The sequence below is a fragment of the Lissotriton helveticus genome, chromosome 4_1 (assembly GCF_964261635.1).
Source record: "Lissotriton helveticus chromosome 4_1, aLisHel1.1, whole genome shotgun sequence".
Taxonomy (NCBI): Eukaryota; Metazoa; Chordata; class Amphibia; order Caudata; family Salamandridae; genus Lissotriton; species Lissotriton helveticus.
Genome location: NC_136063.1, coordinates 1,621,331,222 through 1,621,347,525, shown reverse-complemented (window position 1 = coordinate 1,621,347,525; position 16,304 = coordinate 1,621,331,222). Strand labels below are relative to the sequence as shown.

Genomic DNA, 16,304 nt, shown 5'->3' with positions numbered 1-16,304 from the left:
AATCAGTTCACCCCTTCAAAGGCCTATTTTAAGAAAGCCAATAGCTGTTTATTTATTGTTCCTCTGCAGGTGGAGATCCTTTCCATGTGGGAGCTGTGTGTATGTCTTGTGCACACAGAAATTACGCCAAACTTTTTACAAAGTCAGTTGATCTACAAGTCTGCTGTTTATGTGCCTCCTTTTGATCATTTGGCTGTCACTTTGCTGCATATTTCCATAGAAGCCAATCTTCATCTCCCACAACGCTATTCTGCATAATACTCGAAGTTAGCTCACTGACAACCACCTCATGCTCAACACCAACCAAACACCCAAGATTGACCTCTGTCTGAAGCATCTAGCTACTTTTGACTGCTCTCCCCACATTATTGACTCCTCTAAATCCTTAGGAATCACCTTGGACAAACACTTGAATATGCAGGCGCATATCAGTAATGCTAACAAAGGAGCTAATCATCAGATGAGTATCCTAAGGAAACTTAAACCCTTCCTCCCACAGGCCGATTTAAAAATGGCGGTACAAGCCCTAGTGTTGCCAAGATTGGACTACGAAGCACCACTCTATGCGCACTTCCCAAATACAAGTTGGCCCTGCTGAGGGCATCTCTTAACACTGCTGCCAGGCTTGTCTCAGGAACAAAAAGAAATAAACCATATTTCACCGACCTTAAAAGTTCTGAATTGGCTACCATATGAGGCAAGAATACAACTAAAGATCGCCTGCATGACCCATAAAGCCCTTCATCTCAAAACCCCCAATTACTTGGCACAAAAGCTAGTGCCATCTGGAGGTTGCAAACACTCGCGAAGCATGAGCTCACTAGTACTGAAACCACAATCCTTCCACAAAAGAGAACGTGCTGCAGAGCCTTCTCTGGTATTGCACCGAAGATTTGAAACTACTTACCTCCAGATGTACGCAGAATCCCTTCCTCCTCCTCCTTCAAAAAAGAAGTGAAAATGCTTCTAATGAACAAATTCACTTCCTAAAATCATATATCCCTGTTAGCAACTTATGTTATCAACCACTGTCTACCTCTTTTTGTATTGAATGTCGATTACTGAATGTATGTATATTACCCCTCAACCATCTAATGTTTCCGAACGTTGTAACGTAAAGCACTCTGATACCCTCTACGGTCATGTTCGTGCTATATAAAACTTTATAAATAAATAACATTTTGTACAACTACTCAGCAAGCTACAACTTACAACCAAAAATACAGCTTATTATTAGTCACATAGGCAAAACCTAATGCATTTTGCCAATGCCTTTTTTTTTTTTTTGTAAACTGATCTCTGTATCATACATTGGCTGCATATCCTTTGGCTACATACAGAGCTCAGGTTGGTCTTTTAGTAAAAAAAAACACACACCCAAAAACAATACCATATAACCCCAGTTCGTAGCTAAAGTCTGACGAATATTATCCATCAAAGAATTGGCTAGTGATTTCAGTTTCTGAAATCTGAACGTATTCAGTAACAAGTTGTGTTATAAAAAGGGAAGCTTGGAATTAGATGGAATGGTGCCGGAAAAGCATATGGGAATGGTTGGCGAAATCTGAAATCAGCAGATGCAGGTGTCCTGTGGGAATGAAGTGTATAAACAAACGAGGGTGCTAGAGGCCGAGAACAGTAATGTCAGATACATGTATTACTGGGATGACGAATACAGACTTTTAAAGAGACATTAGTGCAACTGGTGTTATCGTCGAAAGATATACCGCCTCGAAAGAAAAAGTACAACACGTTGCGGCCTCTTCAGACCGTAATAAACAGAATGTTCATAAATCTGTATTGATGTGCTCTCGTTGGCATTAATCGGTCATCCTAGAGATCACAAGGGATCCTGGAATACATATAAGATCCTGGGCAAATGATACCAGATATCAAATCATGATATAGCAGAGCTTGCCCTTTAAACAAGTGGCTGTTAAGTGCAAAAATGATTACCCCAAACAGAGGAATGTTGAGGTCTGGACACCCATTATGATACTTGATTTGCGGGCCATAATGACTGTCATTTGCCTGCTCGGTAAGAATTCTGTGGCTCCTAGATCCCTGTTCTGTCAAATGTTGTCGTGTTTATCCCTTGTAACCCCCTCTTGATAAATGAGATCTCTCAGCCGCCCTGGTTTCTTAAGGCCTGGTGAGGTCTCAACCAGTCAGTATTTTTACTCAGTGAGTGCTAAACCTTCATATTGCGCTGCGACTGATGGACTATTCAGTCGCCGCACAAAATTACTTTTCGCAGGAGTCACAAAACTCATTTTCATGGCACAGGAGTCTATTTGCTGATCATTTCGAATAGTTGCAATGCAAGGATGGGCCTGCGGGGGACCTGCTACCTCCTTTCCTACATTCACTGTACTTCGACTTTTTTAGGTCGAGCATTCGACACCTCTTGTATATACTTTAGTATATACTTATATCTACTTTGTGGACTCTGGAGATCAGCGCTAGGACTTGTCTGCTTCCACTTAGGGACTTTTTTTTTTCTGTTAAACTGCCTCTATTTAACTGTCTTGATAGAAAACGACCAGCAGAGGTCAGTAAAATACCAGACTTGCTCTCTGCTGAGGGACTTTCTTTTTTTTATTTTTCTGGCTACTGCCTCTATTTAACTTTCTTGATAGAAAACGACTAGCAGAGGTCAGTAAAATACCAGAATCACTTTAGCATTCTCTAGATTTCAGTCCATCGAAATTATCTTACGCGAGCACCCGTCGAAGTAATCTTTTTTTCAAATCTTGTATTTTCCATGATATGACCACCAATTTCCCTGATTTTATATTAAAAACATAGCTTAGACTATATCATTTCCTGCTGGAAGGCAATATTTCTCTCCATGTGTTCCCATGCCTGCCGTGTCACGCAGTTTGGTTCTTACATTCCCTCCATGTTAAAGAACAGTATATGTTTCTGCACCCAGGCTAATGTGCTGCTTAGCTAAATGCATATAAGGTCACAAAGGCGAGACAGATTGCATTGCAAATGCTTGTTTTTCAAGAATCCTCTCTCTCTTAAGGGGACATGGGCTGTTTTATTAAAATCTTAGTATTCAGTTAATATCATGGGGCGGGGGGGGGGTTCAGTTGCAAATCACTGATCATGTATTGCATTCTGTCTCTTAAAAGAGGCGGTGACACCCACCCATATGCCCCTTGGCCTAGGCAATTCACTGTGTGTTGCAAAGCGTACTTTGAAAGACTTTTCCGATGCGCAAAGCACACGTTGTAGATTTGTACCTACTGTTTTAGGGCTGGAAAGCCTGTGGTTTTGTGAATTGTACGTTTTGTAAACTCACATATTAGTTTCATACATCTGACGCTTAGCTTTCTGTCAGGTGAAGTTTCATAAGTGTGAATGCGAGCAGGAAAACTGGTTCACCATGCCGGGGTCTCTAAACCAAAGGGAATGTTGTGTTTTGGAGTGGGAGGATTTCTGGCACGTGCGTGGCTCACGTTAGTGATTAAGCGGATCAGACGGAGGAGGTTGAACGAAGGCCGCGCTTGAGCACCACCTGTCGTTTTCAACCAGGAGCAGCAGTATGGCACTTTCGGCGACAGGCCGACACCGGCAAGTAGAGCAGCTGACCTCAGCGCGCTGCCCTTTTCTGCGAGGCAATAACAACTGATAATAGCCCATTCCCTATTCATTGGCCCTCTCTTGCAGATCAGGCCCATAATTGCTGGCACAGAAATGAAGCCATTTTACATCAACGTCAGGCAGTCTTGTGCTGATTTTTTTGTACTAAAAATGGTGGGTATTTTAATATGGAATACGGATTCAGACAAAATATGAACCATGAAAACAAGTGTCTAGAGATGGAAAACAAGTTAGGTATGGGTGTTCTCGTCATGTGCTGTTGTGTACATTCTTTCATATAATGATCTTTGTTTCCACAGCCCCTGTATGGATTACTGCAGGCAAAGCTTCAACTTATTACCCATGCCTATTTTGAAGAAAAGGACTTTTCTCAGATTACCATTCTAGAGGTAAGTTTCAGACACATGTTCGAATATCACAAGGGTGTGCAGGTTCTTGGCGTGCTAAAGCTGCAGCTGCCTTGTCACCACCTTGCAATCTAAGATATACCTTTGCAGCCCTGCCAAGTATCATGCATCAAGCGTTAGAGTAACGCATTTCAGTGTGGTGGTCTGCATCACCGCACTGTAATGCATTGTCACGCATAGTAGGCAGAGATAGAGCCTCGACTGTCAAGCCAATAGGGCTGATATACTGACTAAAGTCTTAGCTGGAGTGGCCGGCAGCTGCTGTGGTGTGCGCGCTGCTCAAGGCACTGGGTTTTGGGGATTGGCTGAGACGTTACATCCTGCTACCAGCTCGGTGCCAGTTAATTTTGCGAGAGGCTGCCCTATGCTTTGGCAAATTATAGCAGCCCTGCTCACACTGCTGCATGGTGGTAAATAAACCAATCATGACCTCGCTACTGGCTTTGTGTTCTGAAGAACTGGGCAGGAGGCGGTGGGGGTCTGTCTGTGGATTACAAAAATGTTCGACCTCTGTGGCCTGAATCGAGAGTGCACTGGCACCTGTTCTGAGTGTGTGGTAGCACATGGTCACACATATATACATGTTAGCATGTAGTAATGTCCCTAAGCTGCTGTGTGTTCACAGATCCAATTTATACGAAGTTCTAGCAGTACAGTAGCTAATCACCCTAAATGACTCATCATCCGAATTTTATGATATATGGAGCAATGGAAATAGTCAGTGTTTATGAGATGCGGTAGTGCTTAATTTGTAAAGCAGTGCGTGCTGATGCCCAAAGCTCTAGTCCGAAGCCTGGGGTTGGTACAATTAAATGCCAGCACACTGAATCCTAAAGCTGGTAGTCCTAAATCCATCTTGTGCCTCTTCAATCCACTGCCAGACTTATCCTACCCCATTTAGATCGCTCTTGCAGGTTCCAGCTTTCTCCCTTTGTGACTGTTGTTCAGTCTTTCCCTTCCTCCATCTTTGCAGTGTTTTTCTCAGAAAAATAAGTGCCGGTCTCCAAAAATAAGTGCTGGTGGCCCCCACTGGCAAGATTAAGCAATGGATGGGGTCACATGTGGTGATTTGACCCCGCAACCTCCTGTCTGGCAACTGCCTCTGAATCCTGTTGACCACCTTTATTATCCGCTTCGGTTAACATTTAAATTTATGAAATAAACATAATATACTTATTTGAAAGTTCATGAGCCTACCGACATGAGGTTCGATGATTTGGAACACAAGTTAACATTAATATAAATGATGTCCTTTCTAGCTGTGAAGCCTTCAGGCAGCTCAAGGTCCAATTACCCCCAAAAGTGAGATTTGAGGTAGACGTTTTGCCTCAAAAGTTGCTGTTTTAAGAGGAAATTTAACCATCTCTACTGGCCCCCTCCTGCCTCTCTCGTGTTAGTGTAAGAACACTGCATGTGTTAGCACATTAAACCCAGACCCATTACTTTGCTAATGCTTGTTTATGTGTGGAATGTTTTTTGTTCATTTTGAAGGGGGACTGTAGTGTAATTAGTGTGTGTTTGCTGCTGCATAGACTAATGGAGTGTAAGTAATATCACAACAGAATAACGGTTATGGTCTAAATTTTGCCTGCACACTGTTTGTCCCAGACGTCGTGACACTGCTGACGGCTGACTCTTACGAGGACCTGGGGGCACTACACGCTTCTATGGTCAAAGGCATGCACAGAAAGGGCTGATAGAATTGATAACTGATGAGAAGAGGACTTCTATGTCAATACTTTTTTGGATTGGCTTACTAGGGGATTATAAAGAGAATGCAGAAAGGAACAAGATACTGTGTTTGAAATTGATTGTGCTGTTTGTATGCCTAACAGGCTTTGAATTTACAGAGGAGATATATGAGGTTTGAATAGCTGATAAGGATTGTTAAGCATACAACTGGCAGTTGAAGATAAGACTTCCCGCAATATTGAGAGCTGCCCTGAAGAAGTCCCATGTGAATAGGGACGAAACGTGTAGGCTGTTTTCATCTTGGATATGTCATCCTGTTTATCACAGTATTTGAGTAACTCATGAATGAAAACTATGAAAAACAATCCGAATGTGAAAGTAATCTGTGTTATATGATTAATAGAAGCCTTTTGCTGTCATATGTTATAGTACAAATAATGTATAAGCTTTGTGATTTATAAAAGATCTCTTTATACTCTCATAAAAAGTTCTGCTGTGTTCCTCAAAATTGTGGAGTTAATGGAGTGTAAGTGCTTGATAATTTCGCCTAATGTCGTGTAATCATGCACGTACATAGACGCAGATGTACATTTTTGCTGGAGTAAATCTACACGTGAAGCTTTACTTTTATACTTTGTAGTAAATGTACTACCTTTGGCCATTCACTATTTCTAAGTGTAAATTTACTACAAAGTGTAGACTTGCATGTATCACCCCTTGAAACAGTAGTGGAACCCAATATAAAGGTGCTAAGTTTCTACTAGTAACTTTTCACACTTAAACAGAGGTCCCTACTATTGGGATGGAGATCTCCCTACAGTAAAGCATAGGTATATTTGAAAATGTTAATTAAACTTTAAAAGAAAATAGTAAAAATACGTTTTTGTTCAATATTAACTAAATAAAAAATGCTGCAGCAATATTAACTTCCTTTTGAATTGAGTATTTAGTTTAAATACACTAAATGACAGTTCATTTTTTTAAAGATTTAAAAAAAATCCCGCCCAAAGTAAAATGTTTATTATATAATATATTATATTATAGTTTTGGAACAATTAGTTACATGCATTTTTAAAATACAAAACGGTTATTAAAATACCTATGATTAGTTTTATATATATATATATATATATATATATATATATATATATATATATATATATATATATATATATATAAAGCATTAAATTATATTTGTTTCTTTTTTAGAAGTGAAATATTTGAATTCATTTTAATAATATTTCCTAAGAGCTTTCAAGTCCCTGCCTTCATTATTTTATGGGGGGGTGTTGCAGTACAAGTGGTTGGCCATGTATGGTACTGGACATATTCCAGGTTGGTGCTGGAGTGTATTTTCCAGCCGCTCCTCCTGTCCCACATTTACTACAAATATGTACACGTATGTATGCAAAGTTCCCTGCAGTCGAGCAGAGATCTCCACACAAAAAAGATATGCAGGTAAGAGACCTCCAACATGTAAGTTTGAGAATAGCATTTTGTTCTACATGAGTAGTACTATTACCAAATGTACTACAAAATAAAGTATGTGAATAGACCCCCATAGAGTTAAGAGGAAACCTTTTTATTTCTGGTAAGTGAGACATTGACATCCATGGGCGGGTGAAAGTGCAGTCTTATCACAGATCCGTCCTACTCGCATGATATATAATTCACAAATCTTTTATTATTTTTGTATCTATTGGCCTTAAGGTGCCTTTAACCTGTGACTGGGGAGGGACTGATCACACCGTTTGGTGTGGAGCAGAGAGATGTAAGAGAGGGAATGATGTTTGTGTACAGTTCTTATCTTCAGGCGATTGTCCTGAGCCAGATCACTGAACACATTTGGTTGATGTTATTACATAACCTTGGTAGTAACTAGCGCAGTGCTTGTTGCAAACACCACATCACTACGTATTGACCAGAACAATACCAGTACTCTAAGCATGCTGCTATTTGTACATTGGGACAGGCACACGGCACAAAGTCTATGGTGGCTAATGTCACAGACATAGTGTACCTTTCCTGAGGGTTGCCCGACCAAAGATTTTCATATTCTTTCAGTTTTTCATGGACTTACTCATTTCAGTGGGAATACCTGTATCTGGTGATTTATCAGCTGACCGCCTGCAGCTATATGTACATCTATTACTGCCTAATTGTGGTCGGGGTAATTGAGATCTCGAAGACTCCCTGTATTTCATTGAAAACTGTTTGTTACGGTGTCATGTATTACTACTTCCTGGTCAGTGTAAGGTGTACTATCTGTGTGCACCCTATAAAACTTCTCAGCGGCCTGTAAATGAAAGCAATAGTTAAGCTGGTGACCAAGAAACATTGAGGATTTAATAACTGACAAGTGGGCTACAGATGCAACATAATAGAACCCCACCACCCCCAATAGTTATGGTTATTTCAAAGGCAAACCTCAGGAACGAAGAAGTGATCTTGTGACATAGTGGTGGTAACATGCATGGTGTAGGGTTCGTGGACTTTACAGACTCTTTGGGTTTGATATTAGTGGTGGGGGAATGAATGAATGAAAGAAACCAGGAAAGAACATAAGTTGGTGCCATTGTAGGAGAACAAGTTGCTCTGTACTTAGTAGGTCACAGTTTAAGATGGTGTAGTAAATTGTGAGAGGGAACGTTATCTTAAAAGTTTGGCACAGGTACCTGATTAACTCTTGTGAAAAGGGATTCATTATAGGGATGTATTTTAACTGCCACTGAAGTGACTTTAACATAAGTCAAACTGACGTAGATGCAGGGTTTTTTTGCTATTGCCCTTGAGCAGCTACTTTGGGGGTTATTCACAAAGGTAAACTTACATGTGAGGAAATTTACACGTATAAGTTTCCTCTTACATTTTAGAGTAACTTTACTACTTTTAACTATTTACTATGTACAAGTTTAAAGCTACACAAAAGTGTAGTTTTGCATGTCCCCACTCTCTGAATTCAGGTATTGGAGCCTAATGTACGAGCATAATTTTACTACTTGTCTCTGCTACCTGAAAGATTTCCCTATAGGAAAGTATCAAGAAAAGTTTTAAAGTTTATTAAATCCCCAAAACTAATTAATACAAATATTTTTATGTTAAAAATTAATGTAAATTCAGTTCAGATATGTATTTTAAATGTAGAATTTTTTTTAAAAAGCTACATTAACTTAATTTGTAATTCAATATTTCATTATTTTTAATATATTAAATAAAACATTTCCTGCATTTTAAATAAAACAATCCCACCTAAAGTATAACATGTATATTTATTTATTTAGTAAACATATGAAGTTATGTATAGAATTAATTCGAATTAATTGACATTATTTTAAACTAATATCTAGGTTCTTTTTATATATATATATATTGAAATATACATATATATATTTGTAGCATTAAATGACATTTATTTCTAATTTTAAAACATTTAAATAAGTTAATTTAATAAAAAGTTATTCCAATTGGATTATATATAAGTCCCTTGCTTTATTATTTTCTGTCGGAGGGTGTTTTAATATTAGTGGTTGGCCATGTGTGGTGCAGGACTAACTCCTAATTTGAGTTGGAGTACATTTATGACTGTTTGGGGGCTTTTGTGGGTGTAATAACTATAGAAGTGCCGTTTGTGCATAGCAATGACCTAACTGTTTTGTGGGTGGGGGCACGTCCCACCTTACTTTTCTCTGAACCCGTTATTTAATAATAAATATCCCCCATGTTTCCACCACTCCCTCGTCCCTCCCACATTTAATACTAAAACATAAACTTACTAGTGTGTAAATCTCTACCCCGACTGCGAATAGACAGAAGTGGAGACGTAGCATTTTGTAGTGTTAGTATTCTACTATGTACTACAAACTACATCAAAATGTAGTTAGTGAATAGTCCCTATAGGTTTGAAGTACATTCTTCACTTACAAGTGAAAGGTATTTACTTATGTGTCAAATAACCCCAAAGCCGGGCTCTATCTAAAAAAAAGCAGGCCAAAATTGAAATGTGACAAATTACGTTTTCATTTCCTGTAAATGTTTTGGTGCATGCCAGAAAACTGTTATCAGTGTGACGTACAGTGTTATTACTTTTCCGGCAGGGGCTTCTCTGCTACGCGGGTAGAACTGTGCGCGCGCCTTCCTTTATTGACGGCCTCTGAACCCCAGTAACCTCTCTGTTTTCCATTTCAAGGAGCTGTACGAGAACATGAACAGCTCTTTGGGCGGCGCGCCTTTGGAAGGCTCCCAGTTGTACCTCGGTAAGTGATGTTTACAGGGATGTGAATGTACGATGGGTCAGATGTTAGTGCAGCAGATTATGAGACTTTCACATCCCTTTCGAATTACTTTGATGTTGCAGAAATATGTATAGCCAAACCGGTTGACTGAAAGTGTGACTAAAAAATGTGTAGTAATTAATCATTTAAATTAACCTTTTTTATTGGCTTTGACTATAATAATGGGCATTGAGTATTCTAAAAGCAATCCATAGTTAATATCTGAAAAACAGAAGAAATCTAGTGTTTCTGCAAGTATTACAAACCAGACTAGCACCTACACAAGAGCCGTATCTAGACGAGCTGTCTTGGGAATTTCCATTTTTGTAGTTTGGGAATCCAAGTTCACTATCAAGTTTACTTCATACATTTAGCATCCTCAACATAACGTGCAATAGTTAAATGTAAGTCATTACTAAAATAGGGGATATAGAATGTACAGTTTAATGAGGGGAAAAAGTGGTAAATGAGAAAAAGAGGAAAACTTAAGCGAGAAAAATGATTAATACATTTCACTTAAAGGTGTGCGAAACACATATTTTGCTGTTTCGCAATTCTGCAAAATCACCACAAAAAGACACGAAATTATGTGTAATTACGCAAACTGCATCTTGCACTTCAAAAATGATTCGAACGGGCCATTTGTGTAAATAGTCATCTCAAAAATGTAATTTCGATTTGTTTTCGTCTAACTTGCATTCAAAACACTGCTTCTTAAGTTCAGATTTGTAGTTTTGGGCTCAAAAATTACACAACCAGTCCGCCCAGGTAAAAAATCTACCTGAAATGCCGCTCATGTTAAAAAAAAAAAAAAAGCCCAAACTTTATATTTTGCATTAAAGTTTCTACCCGAAATTACGCAATGTGGCATTACATTTTTAATGTTGCATACGCAAAATTGCATTTGCATAATTAAAATTTCACCCAGGTCTAATTTGAAGGAGTATTTTGATCAGTGTTTGTAAGGGAGGCAATCCAGTGTATACGGCAGAAGATACACTTGTATCCAAAAGCTTTTTCTAATCCAAAACCTGCAAGAAAGAAATGGACGTGACAGACATTTTAAAGGATTACAGTTCTGGATGGCGTTTAAAACAACGCAGCAGATTAGGTAGCAAACAACCAAAGACCAAGTGAGTCACAGAAAATGCAGCTCAGCCTTTTTGTTTGTGGTCAAAGAAATATTTCTTTGTAGCTTCAGAAGGTCTGTGAAATCAGTAGCTATTAATTTGTTGGTGCTTTAGAGTAATCAGTTGATAGTATCGGTCCTGCCATATTCGTCACCACAAAGGCCTTGCTTTCCAGATTTCTGTTTCTCCCTAATAGTTGAGTAGATTCGTGTTGGTCCATGCTGGCATTCAAACCCGCTGTGAGCATGTCTAACCCTGACTCTGGCCAAAGTGTATGCATCAGCCATGCAGAGTGCTTCCTCCAAATTGCCTCTCATGATTCTTTCTGTGAGGGCTTGAATACATTTGCAATTACAATATTTCATTTGTAGTCGAATGAGGTCCTTGAGTTTTGATCTGGTGGTATTTCCTGATTCCTTTTTATTGCATAAGTGTGACAGAGTCGTCAGTCGGTTGTTGTCCGGTAGGGTGGGTTGTGCAGTTAAATAGCTTTTTTTTTTTTTTACTGTTCCAGTTTACATACTGTAGGTCTGGTGCCCATTTCTGGTCTGTTGGTGGTCCGGATATGGTGATAAAGTGTGCATGGGAAGGGATTTGCTGTTCCTTTGGAACCCGAGATGGAAGCTTTATTGATTTCTTTGATTTGAGCTTTCCATTGTTTATAATTGTTCTGGGATTGTCGAAGTTTTATGATTGACTCACCCTCTTCTATCTATTGGTGCCCTCTCTCTCGGTGTTCTTTCTTGTGATAGTTCGGTACAGCCTCTTAAAATGTCATTCTTTCGCACTGCTTGGGGTTATCTACAAAGCTTACCACGCATTCATGCACTAGTGCACTGAGCGGTGTCTAGAGAGAGGGATTGTTAGTTGCAGTGTCCCATGGGATGAGCATCATCTCCTTTTGACCTGAAGTCTTTGCGAAGACTAACTGCCACTGTCGCGCCATCTAGGCCATGTTGTGCATCTCACACTGAGGAAGGTTCATAAGTAGTTGGGCTCCCCGTTTTGTATATGTGAAAACCCCTGACCCGCCTTCAAGGTTGCTTGGAGCCCAACAGTTACTCAGTTGCTGTTCCTGTGTCTGACCGGGCCCGATCAATGGGGCAAGGGGTGGAGGTTGATATTCATATTTTTCCTCCCCCTCCTTCTCTCTTTTGATGTCTAGACTGCTTCTCTTTTTTCGTTTGCTCAAGAGTGTCATTGGGTGGTCAACCTGTGTCGGGGTAGATACTTTAGCCAATCGTCATTTCCCTCCATTTGACACACTATTTGTCTGGTTGGATGTATGACGTTACAACGCATACTTTTACAACGCATACCGTTACAACGAATTTTTTACAACGCAAAAACTTTTACAACGCATACCATTACAACGCATGTTTTTACAACGCAAGTACTTTTACAACGCATGCCATTACAACGTAAGTATTGGTAAGTATATAATATTTTTTTTTTTAATTAATTGTAATTAATTTAATTAATTACATTTTTTTTTACCCTGTACCCCTGTACCCCAAAAACCCAAATTAACCCAGAACCCTAAAAATACCCCTGTACCCCAAAAACCCAAAACTGTCCCTGAACCCTAAAAATACCCCTGTACCCCAAAAACTGAAAACTGTCCCTGAACCCTAAAAATACCCCTGTACCCCAAAAACTGAAAACTGACCCTGAACCCTAAAAATACCCCTGTACCCAAAAACTGAAAACTGACCCTGAACCCTAAAAATACCCCTTTACCCAAAAACTGAAAACTGACCCTGAACCCTAAAAATACCCCTTTACCCAAAAACTGAAAACTGACCCTGAACCCTAAAAATACCCCTTTACCCAAAAACTTAAAACTGACCCTGAACCCTAAAAATACCCCTTTACCCAAAAACTGAAAACTGACCCTAAACCCTAAAAATACCCCTTTACCCAAAAACTGAAAACGTAAAAAAAATAAAAAACATATAAAATAATAAATATAATTATATACTTACCAATACTTACGTTGTAATGGCATGCGTTGTAAAAGTACTTGCGTTGTCAAAACATGCGTTGTAATGGTATGCGTTGTAAAAGTTTTAGCGTTGTAAAAGTTTCGTTGTAATGGTAGTGCGTTGTAAAAGTTGCGTTGTAAAGGTTGTTTCCCGTTTGGTTCATGGCTTAAACACGTCAGCCAAATCATGTAGCAACAATTCTCTTAGAATCATGCAGTGTCCCATGAAACGTCTTGGACATTTGGGCATTCAGGGGTGTGACTTGGCCTTGGAAACTCGATGAGGGCTCACACTGCATCACAGACGGTTGCATAGTGAATCTCAGTTAAGTTTGGTGTGCCAAAATGTGCAGAACCTGTCCTTACTGTTTTCACTTTTAGACAGCCTGCTTGACTATCCCTGTTCCCTTGTATGGCTAACACACCCTTAAAGTGCTGAAGCGCTGATGATGAGGACCAGGTGCTCTTAATTCTAGTCGTGAACTGACAGTTTATACTTAAGCCATGCATACCCCCACATAGCTGACAATGAACTCCTTATGAGGTTAGATTTCTTCCAATACCACTATAAAATACACAGCACATTGTAAAAGCGTATGTGAGCATATGTAAATAGGCGCATAGTACTAATGTATATGGCATGCAGATAGAAGGTAGAGCATTGCTACCGACTTTGCGTACGGCCATGCTGGGTTTTATGCAGCATTGGCACCAGTGTCTTTGGATCAACAAGGGTCTTTGTACACTGGCTGCTAACTAGCTGGCAGCTCAATATCAGGAGCAGTTTGAAAAGTCCCTGACTTTCAGAGTGCTGGCTCCACCTTCCTCTTACCGTCTCCCTTCTTATCTCTCTTCTACTACTGTGCCACATGCCATTAGACAAATGGACACCAGTGTAAGGGAAAAAAGCTACAGGGACCACCACAGACGCAAAACGCTGCATGCATGCAGGGAGAGGTATGGCGCAGTGGCCAGAGCAACTGACACCGCAGCGCGCTGCTCACGGTTTGATCTCCGGTAGCAGCTCAGCATCATCTGACTCTTCGCAATAGCTCACCTATTCTTCCCAACAGCTCCCAGTGCCTTGAAACCTTTGAGGGGTGATATGTTCGCGCTTTATAAATAAGAATTATTATTTATTATTATCACTAAGTGAGCCCATCTCCATCAGCAATTGCAACAGAGTTGGGATACTTATGTGCATTCATTCATTTTGGAGAGAACAGAGTCCCCACAAGATGACTTTGTTCACATTTTGATAATAGGTTTTTGGTTTCGTGTAATACCACGGAGCAGCCCTCCCTGGTAGTCCGAGCTGCAGTCAAACTAACACCAAAGGTCAACATACCTAGCAAGGGAAACATCATTCACAACGCGGTGTTTACACCGCACAACCTTTACTACGCAGCAATTACAACGCAAGTCATTACAACGACTTGCACTTGATGGCACTCTAGGTTAAGGAATAGTGTGATTTTCTATTCCAACACCTTCCCTACTGTTACGTGGGCTGGAGTTGGAATAGAAAATCATATTAATCCTCAATCCAGCGCCCTCCAAGGCAAGTCTTTGTAACGACTTGCGTTGTAAAAACCGCGAAGTAAAGTACCACGATCAAAATGATCGCGTTGTACTGTCATACATCCCCTAGCACTCCTTCTGATAAACCTTTCTAGGCTGCAATTTGTCCCTGTATGCCACACAGACATCTGCTACATGAGAAGCAGGTGTCCAGCGCCGTTGCAAAGGAGAAAAGTAAAATTATAAAAAAAATACATTTATTACCATTTTAGTTTTCCCTTTCCCCAGCCGAGCCATGTTTGGGGGCGAAGCCAATGCTGCTGACTGGCAGCAGGGAAGCGGTGCTCACTCCATCTGTTTACACTGCGCAGGTCATTTTGGCCGGCTGTCTTTCGACGGCCTGCCTGACCCGTGCAGTGTAAACCTCTCCACCTAGCTATCTAAGACAGCTAGGTGGAGCACAGACACAGGGCCCCATTTTCTCTAGGCACATCGAGGCAACCTGCTTCTGCCAATCCTGGCCATGTTTTCATGCTGCTCATCTGCAGCATGAAAGCAGTGTCAGGATTTGTGTGGAGAATTCCACTGCTGCTGTCAGAACGCCGAGGGACCAAGATGGACCGAAGGAGGCAAGCCAGCTGAGGTATGTGCATTTTTATTTTCATTTTTCATTTTAATTTATTTTCAGTCTTGCCTCCAACTTCAGAGCTGTCACTCATGGTTCATTATAAACACTGCTTTTTTAAATTTTTTTAACTAACCACGACTGACTGCCACATGCGGCTGGTACCCTCAATATTTGGGTGGATCTCTACCAAATGTTGAGGGTACCAGCAGTCACTGCAGGTGTCCCCTTCATGTTGAAATATCAAATTTGACTCAGTGGGTCAGCACACAAGTTTTTCAATCTGGATCTAACATTTTCAGAAACTCTGTAAATCAAGACCTCGCTGTTCTGCAACATGAAAGTGTTTTATATTTCAAGAAGAGAAGAACTTGATGTAAATGAAACACTGGTTGGTTGCTGGTTCGTTGCTGGTTCTCCATATTGTTATTGCAGTGTATAATGCCATTTACTAAACACTCCTGTAGTGTATGGATTTTGTGCGAGTTGCCACCATAACGCTGTAATTGATGAAAGCCCTTCAAAAATTCGCCTGTCATATTCCAGCTTTACAACGGTTTGGTGGAGATTGTTCACATAGAGTACAAGACAGACCCCTAAATCTGGGTTTGTCTTTTGAAAAATGTTAAATCAATGACCCAGATGTGATGGGAAGTACCCCCAACCCATGAGGGGACAGTGCTCATATTTTCCTGATCTAGATCTCTGTGCTGTTCATGGTGGTCATGATGCGCGCTCCATCTGTCACAGCGGGAAAAACACGACAGACATGGTGTTGGAAGCCAGCCCTAAATAAATCAGTGTTCCTATTACCAGGTCAACTGCTCAATGCTGATGGCTGACCCAATGACTGTGAGACTGTTTCCAACAGTGGTGGGGACGGATGCTCCGCTGTTGGAAACACAGTGATTTCCACACTTCTAAATGAACCAGGCAGGGGAACCAAGAGTTGCTGTCAAAAAGATATGTTGTCTAATCAAAAGTTTCTCTATTGCTCGTTTTGTATCCGCATTCATGAAAATTCTACATATAGATAGTTGATATGTTTGAAATGAGACATAT

General features: G+C 40.3%; 1 protein-coding gene across 1 annotated transcript in view; it reads left to right on the top strand.

Moving 5' to 3' along the window:
* The window catches only part of AVL9 (AVL9 cell migration associated), a 397,244-nt gene that overhangs the window by 264,142 nt on the left and 116,798 nt on the right, over positions 1–16,304 (top strand). The window contains exons 5-6 of the mRNA XM_078688247.1: positions 3,912–4,001; positions 9,898–9,964. Coding sequence (XP_078544373.1) covers positions 3,912–4,001; positions 9,898–9,964 — 157 coding nt within the window. The remainder of the gene's footprint in view (positions 1–3,911; positions 4,002–9,897; positions 9,965–16,304) is intronic.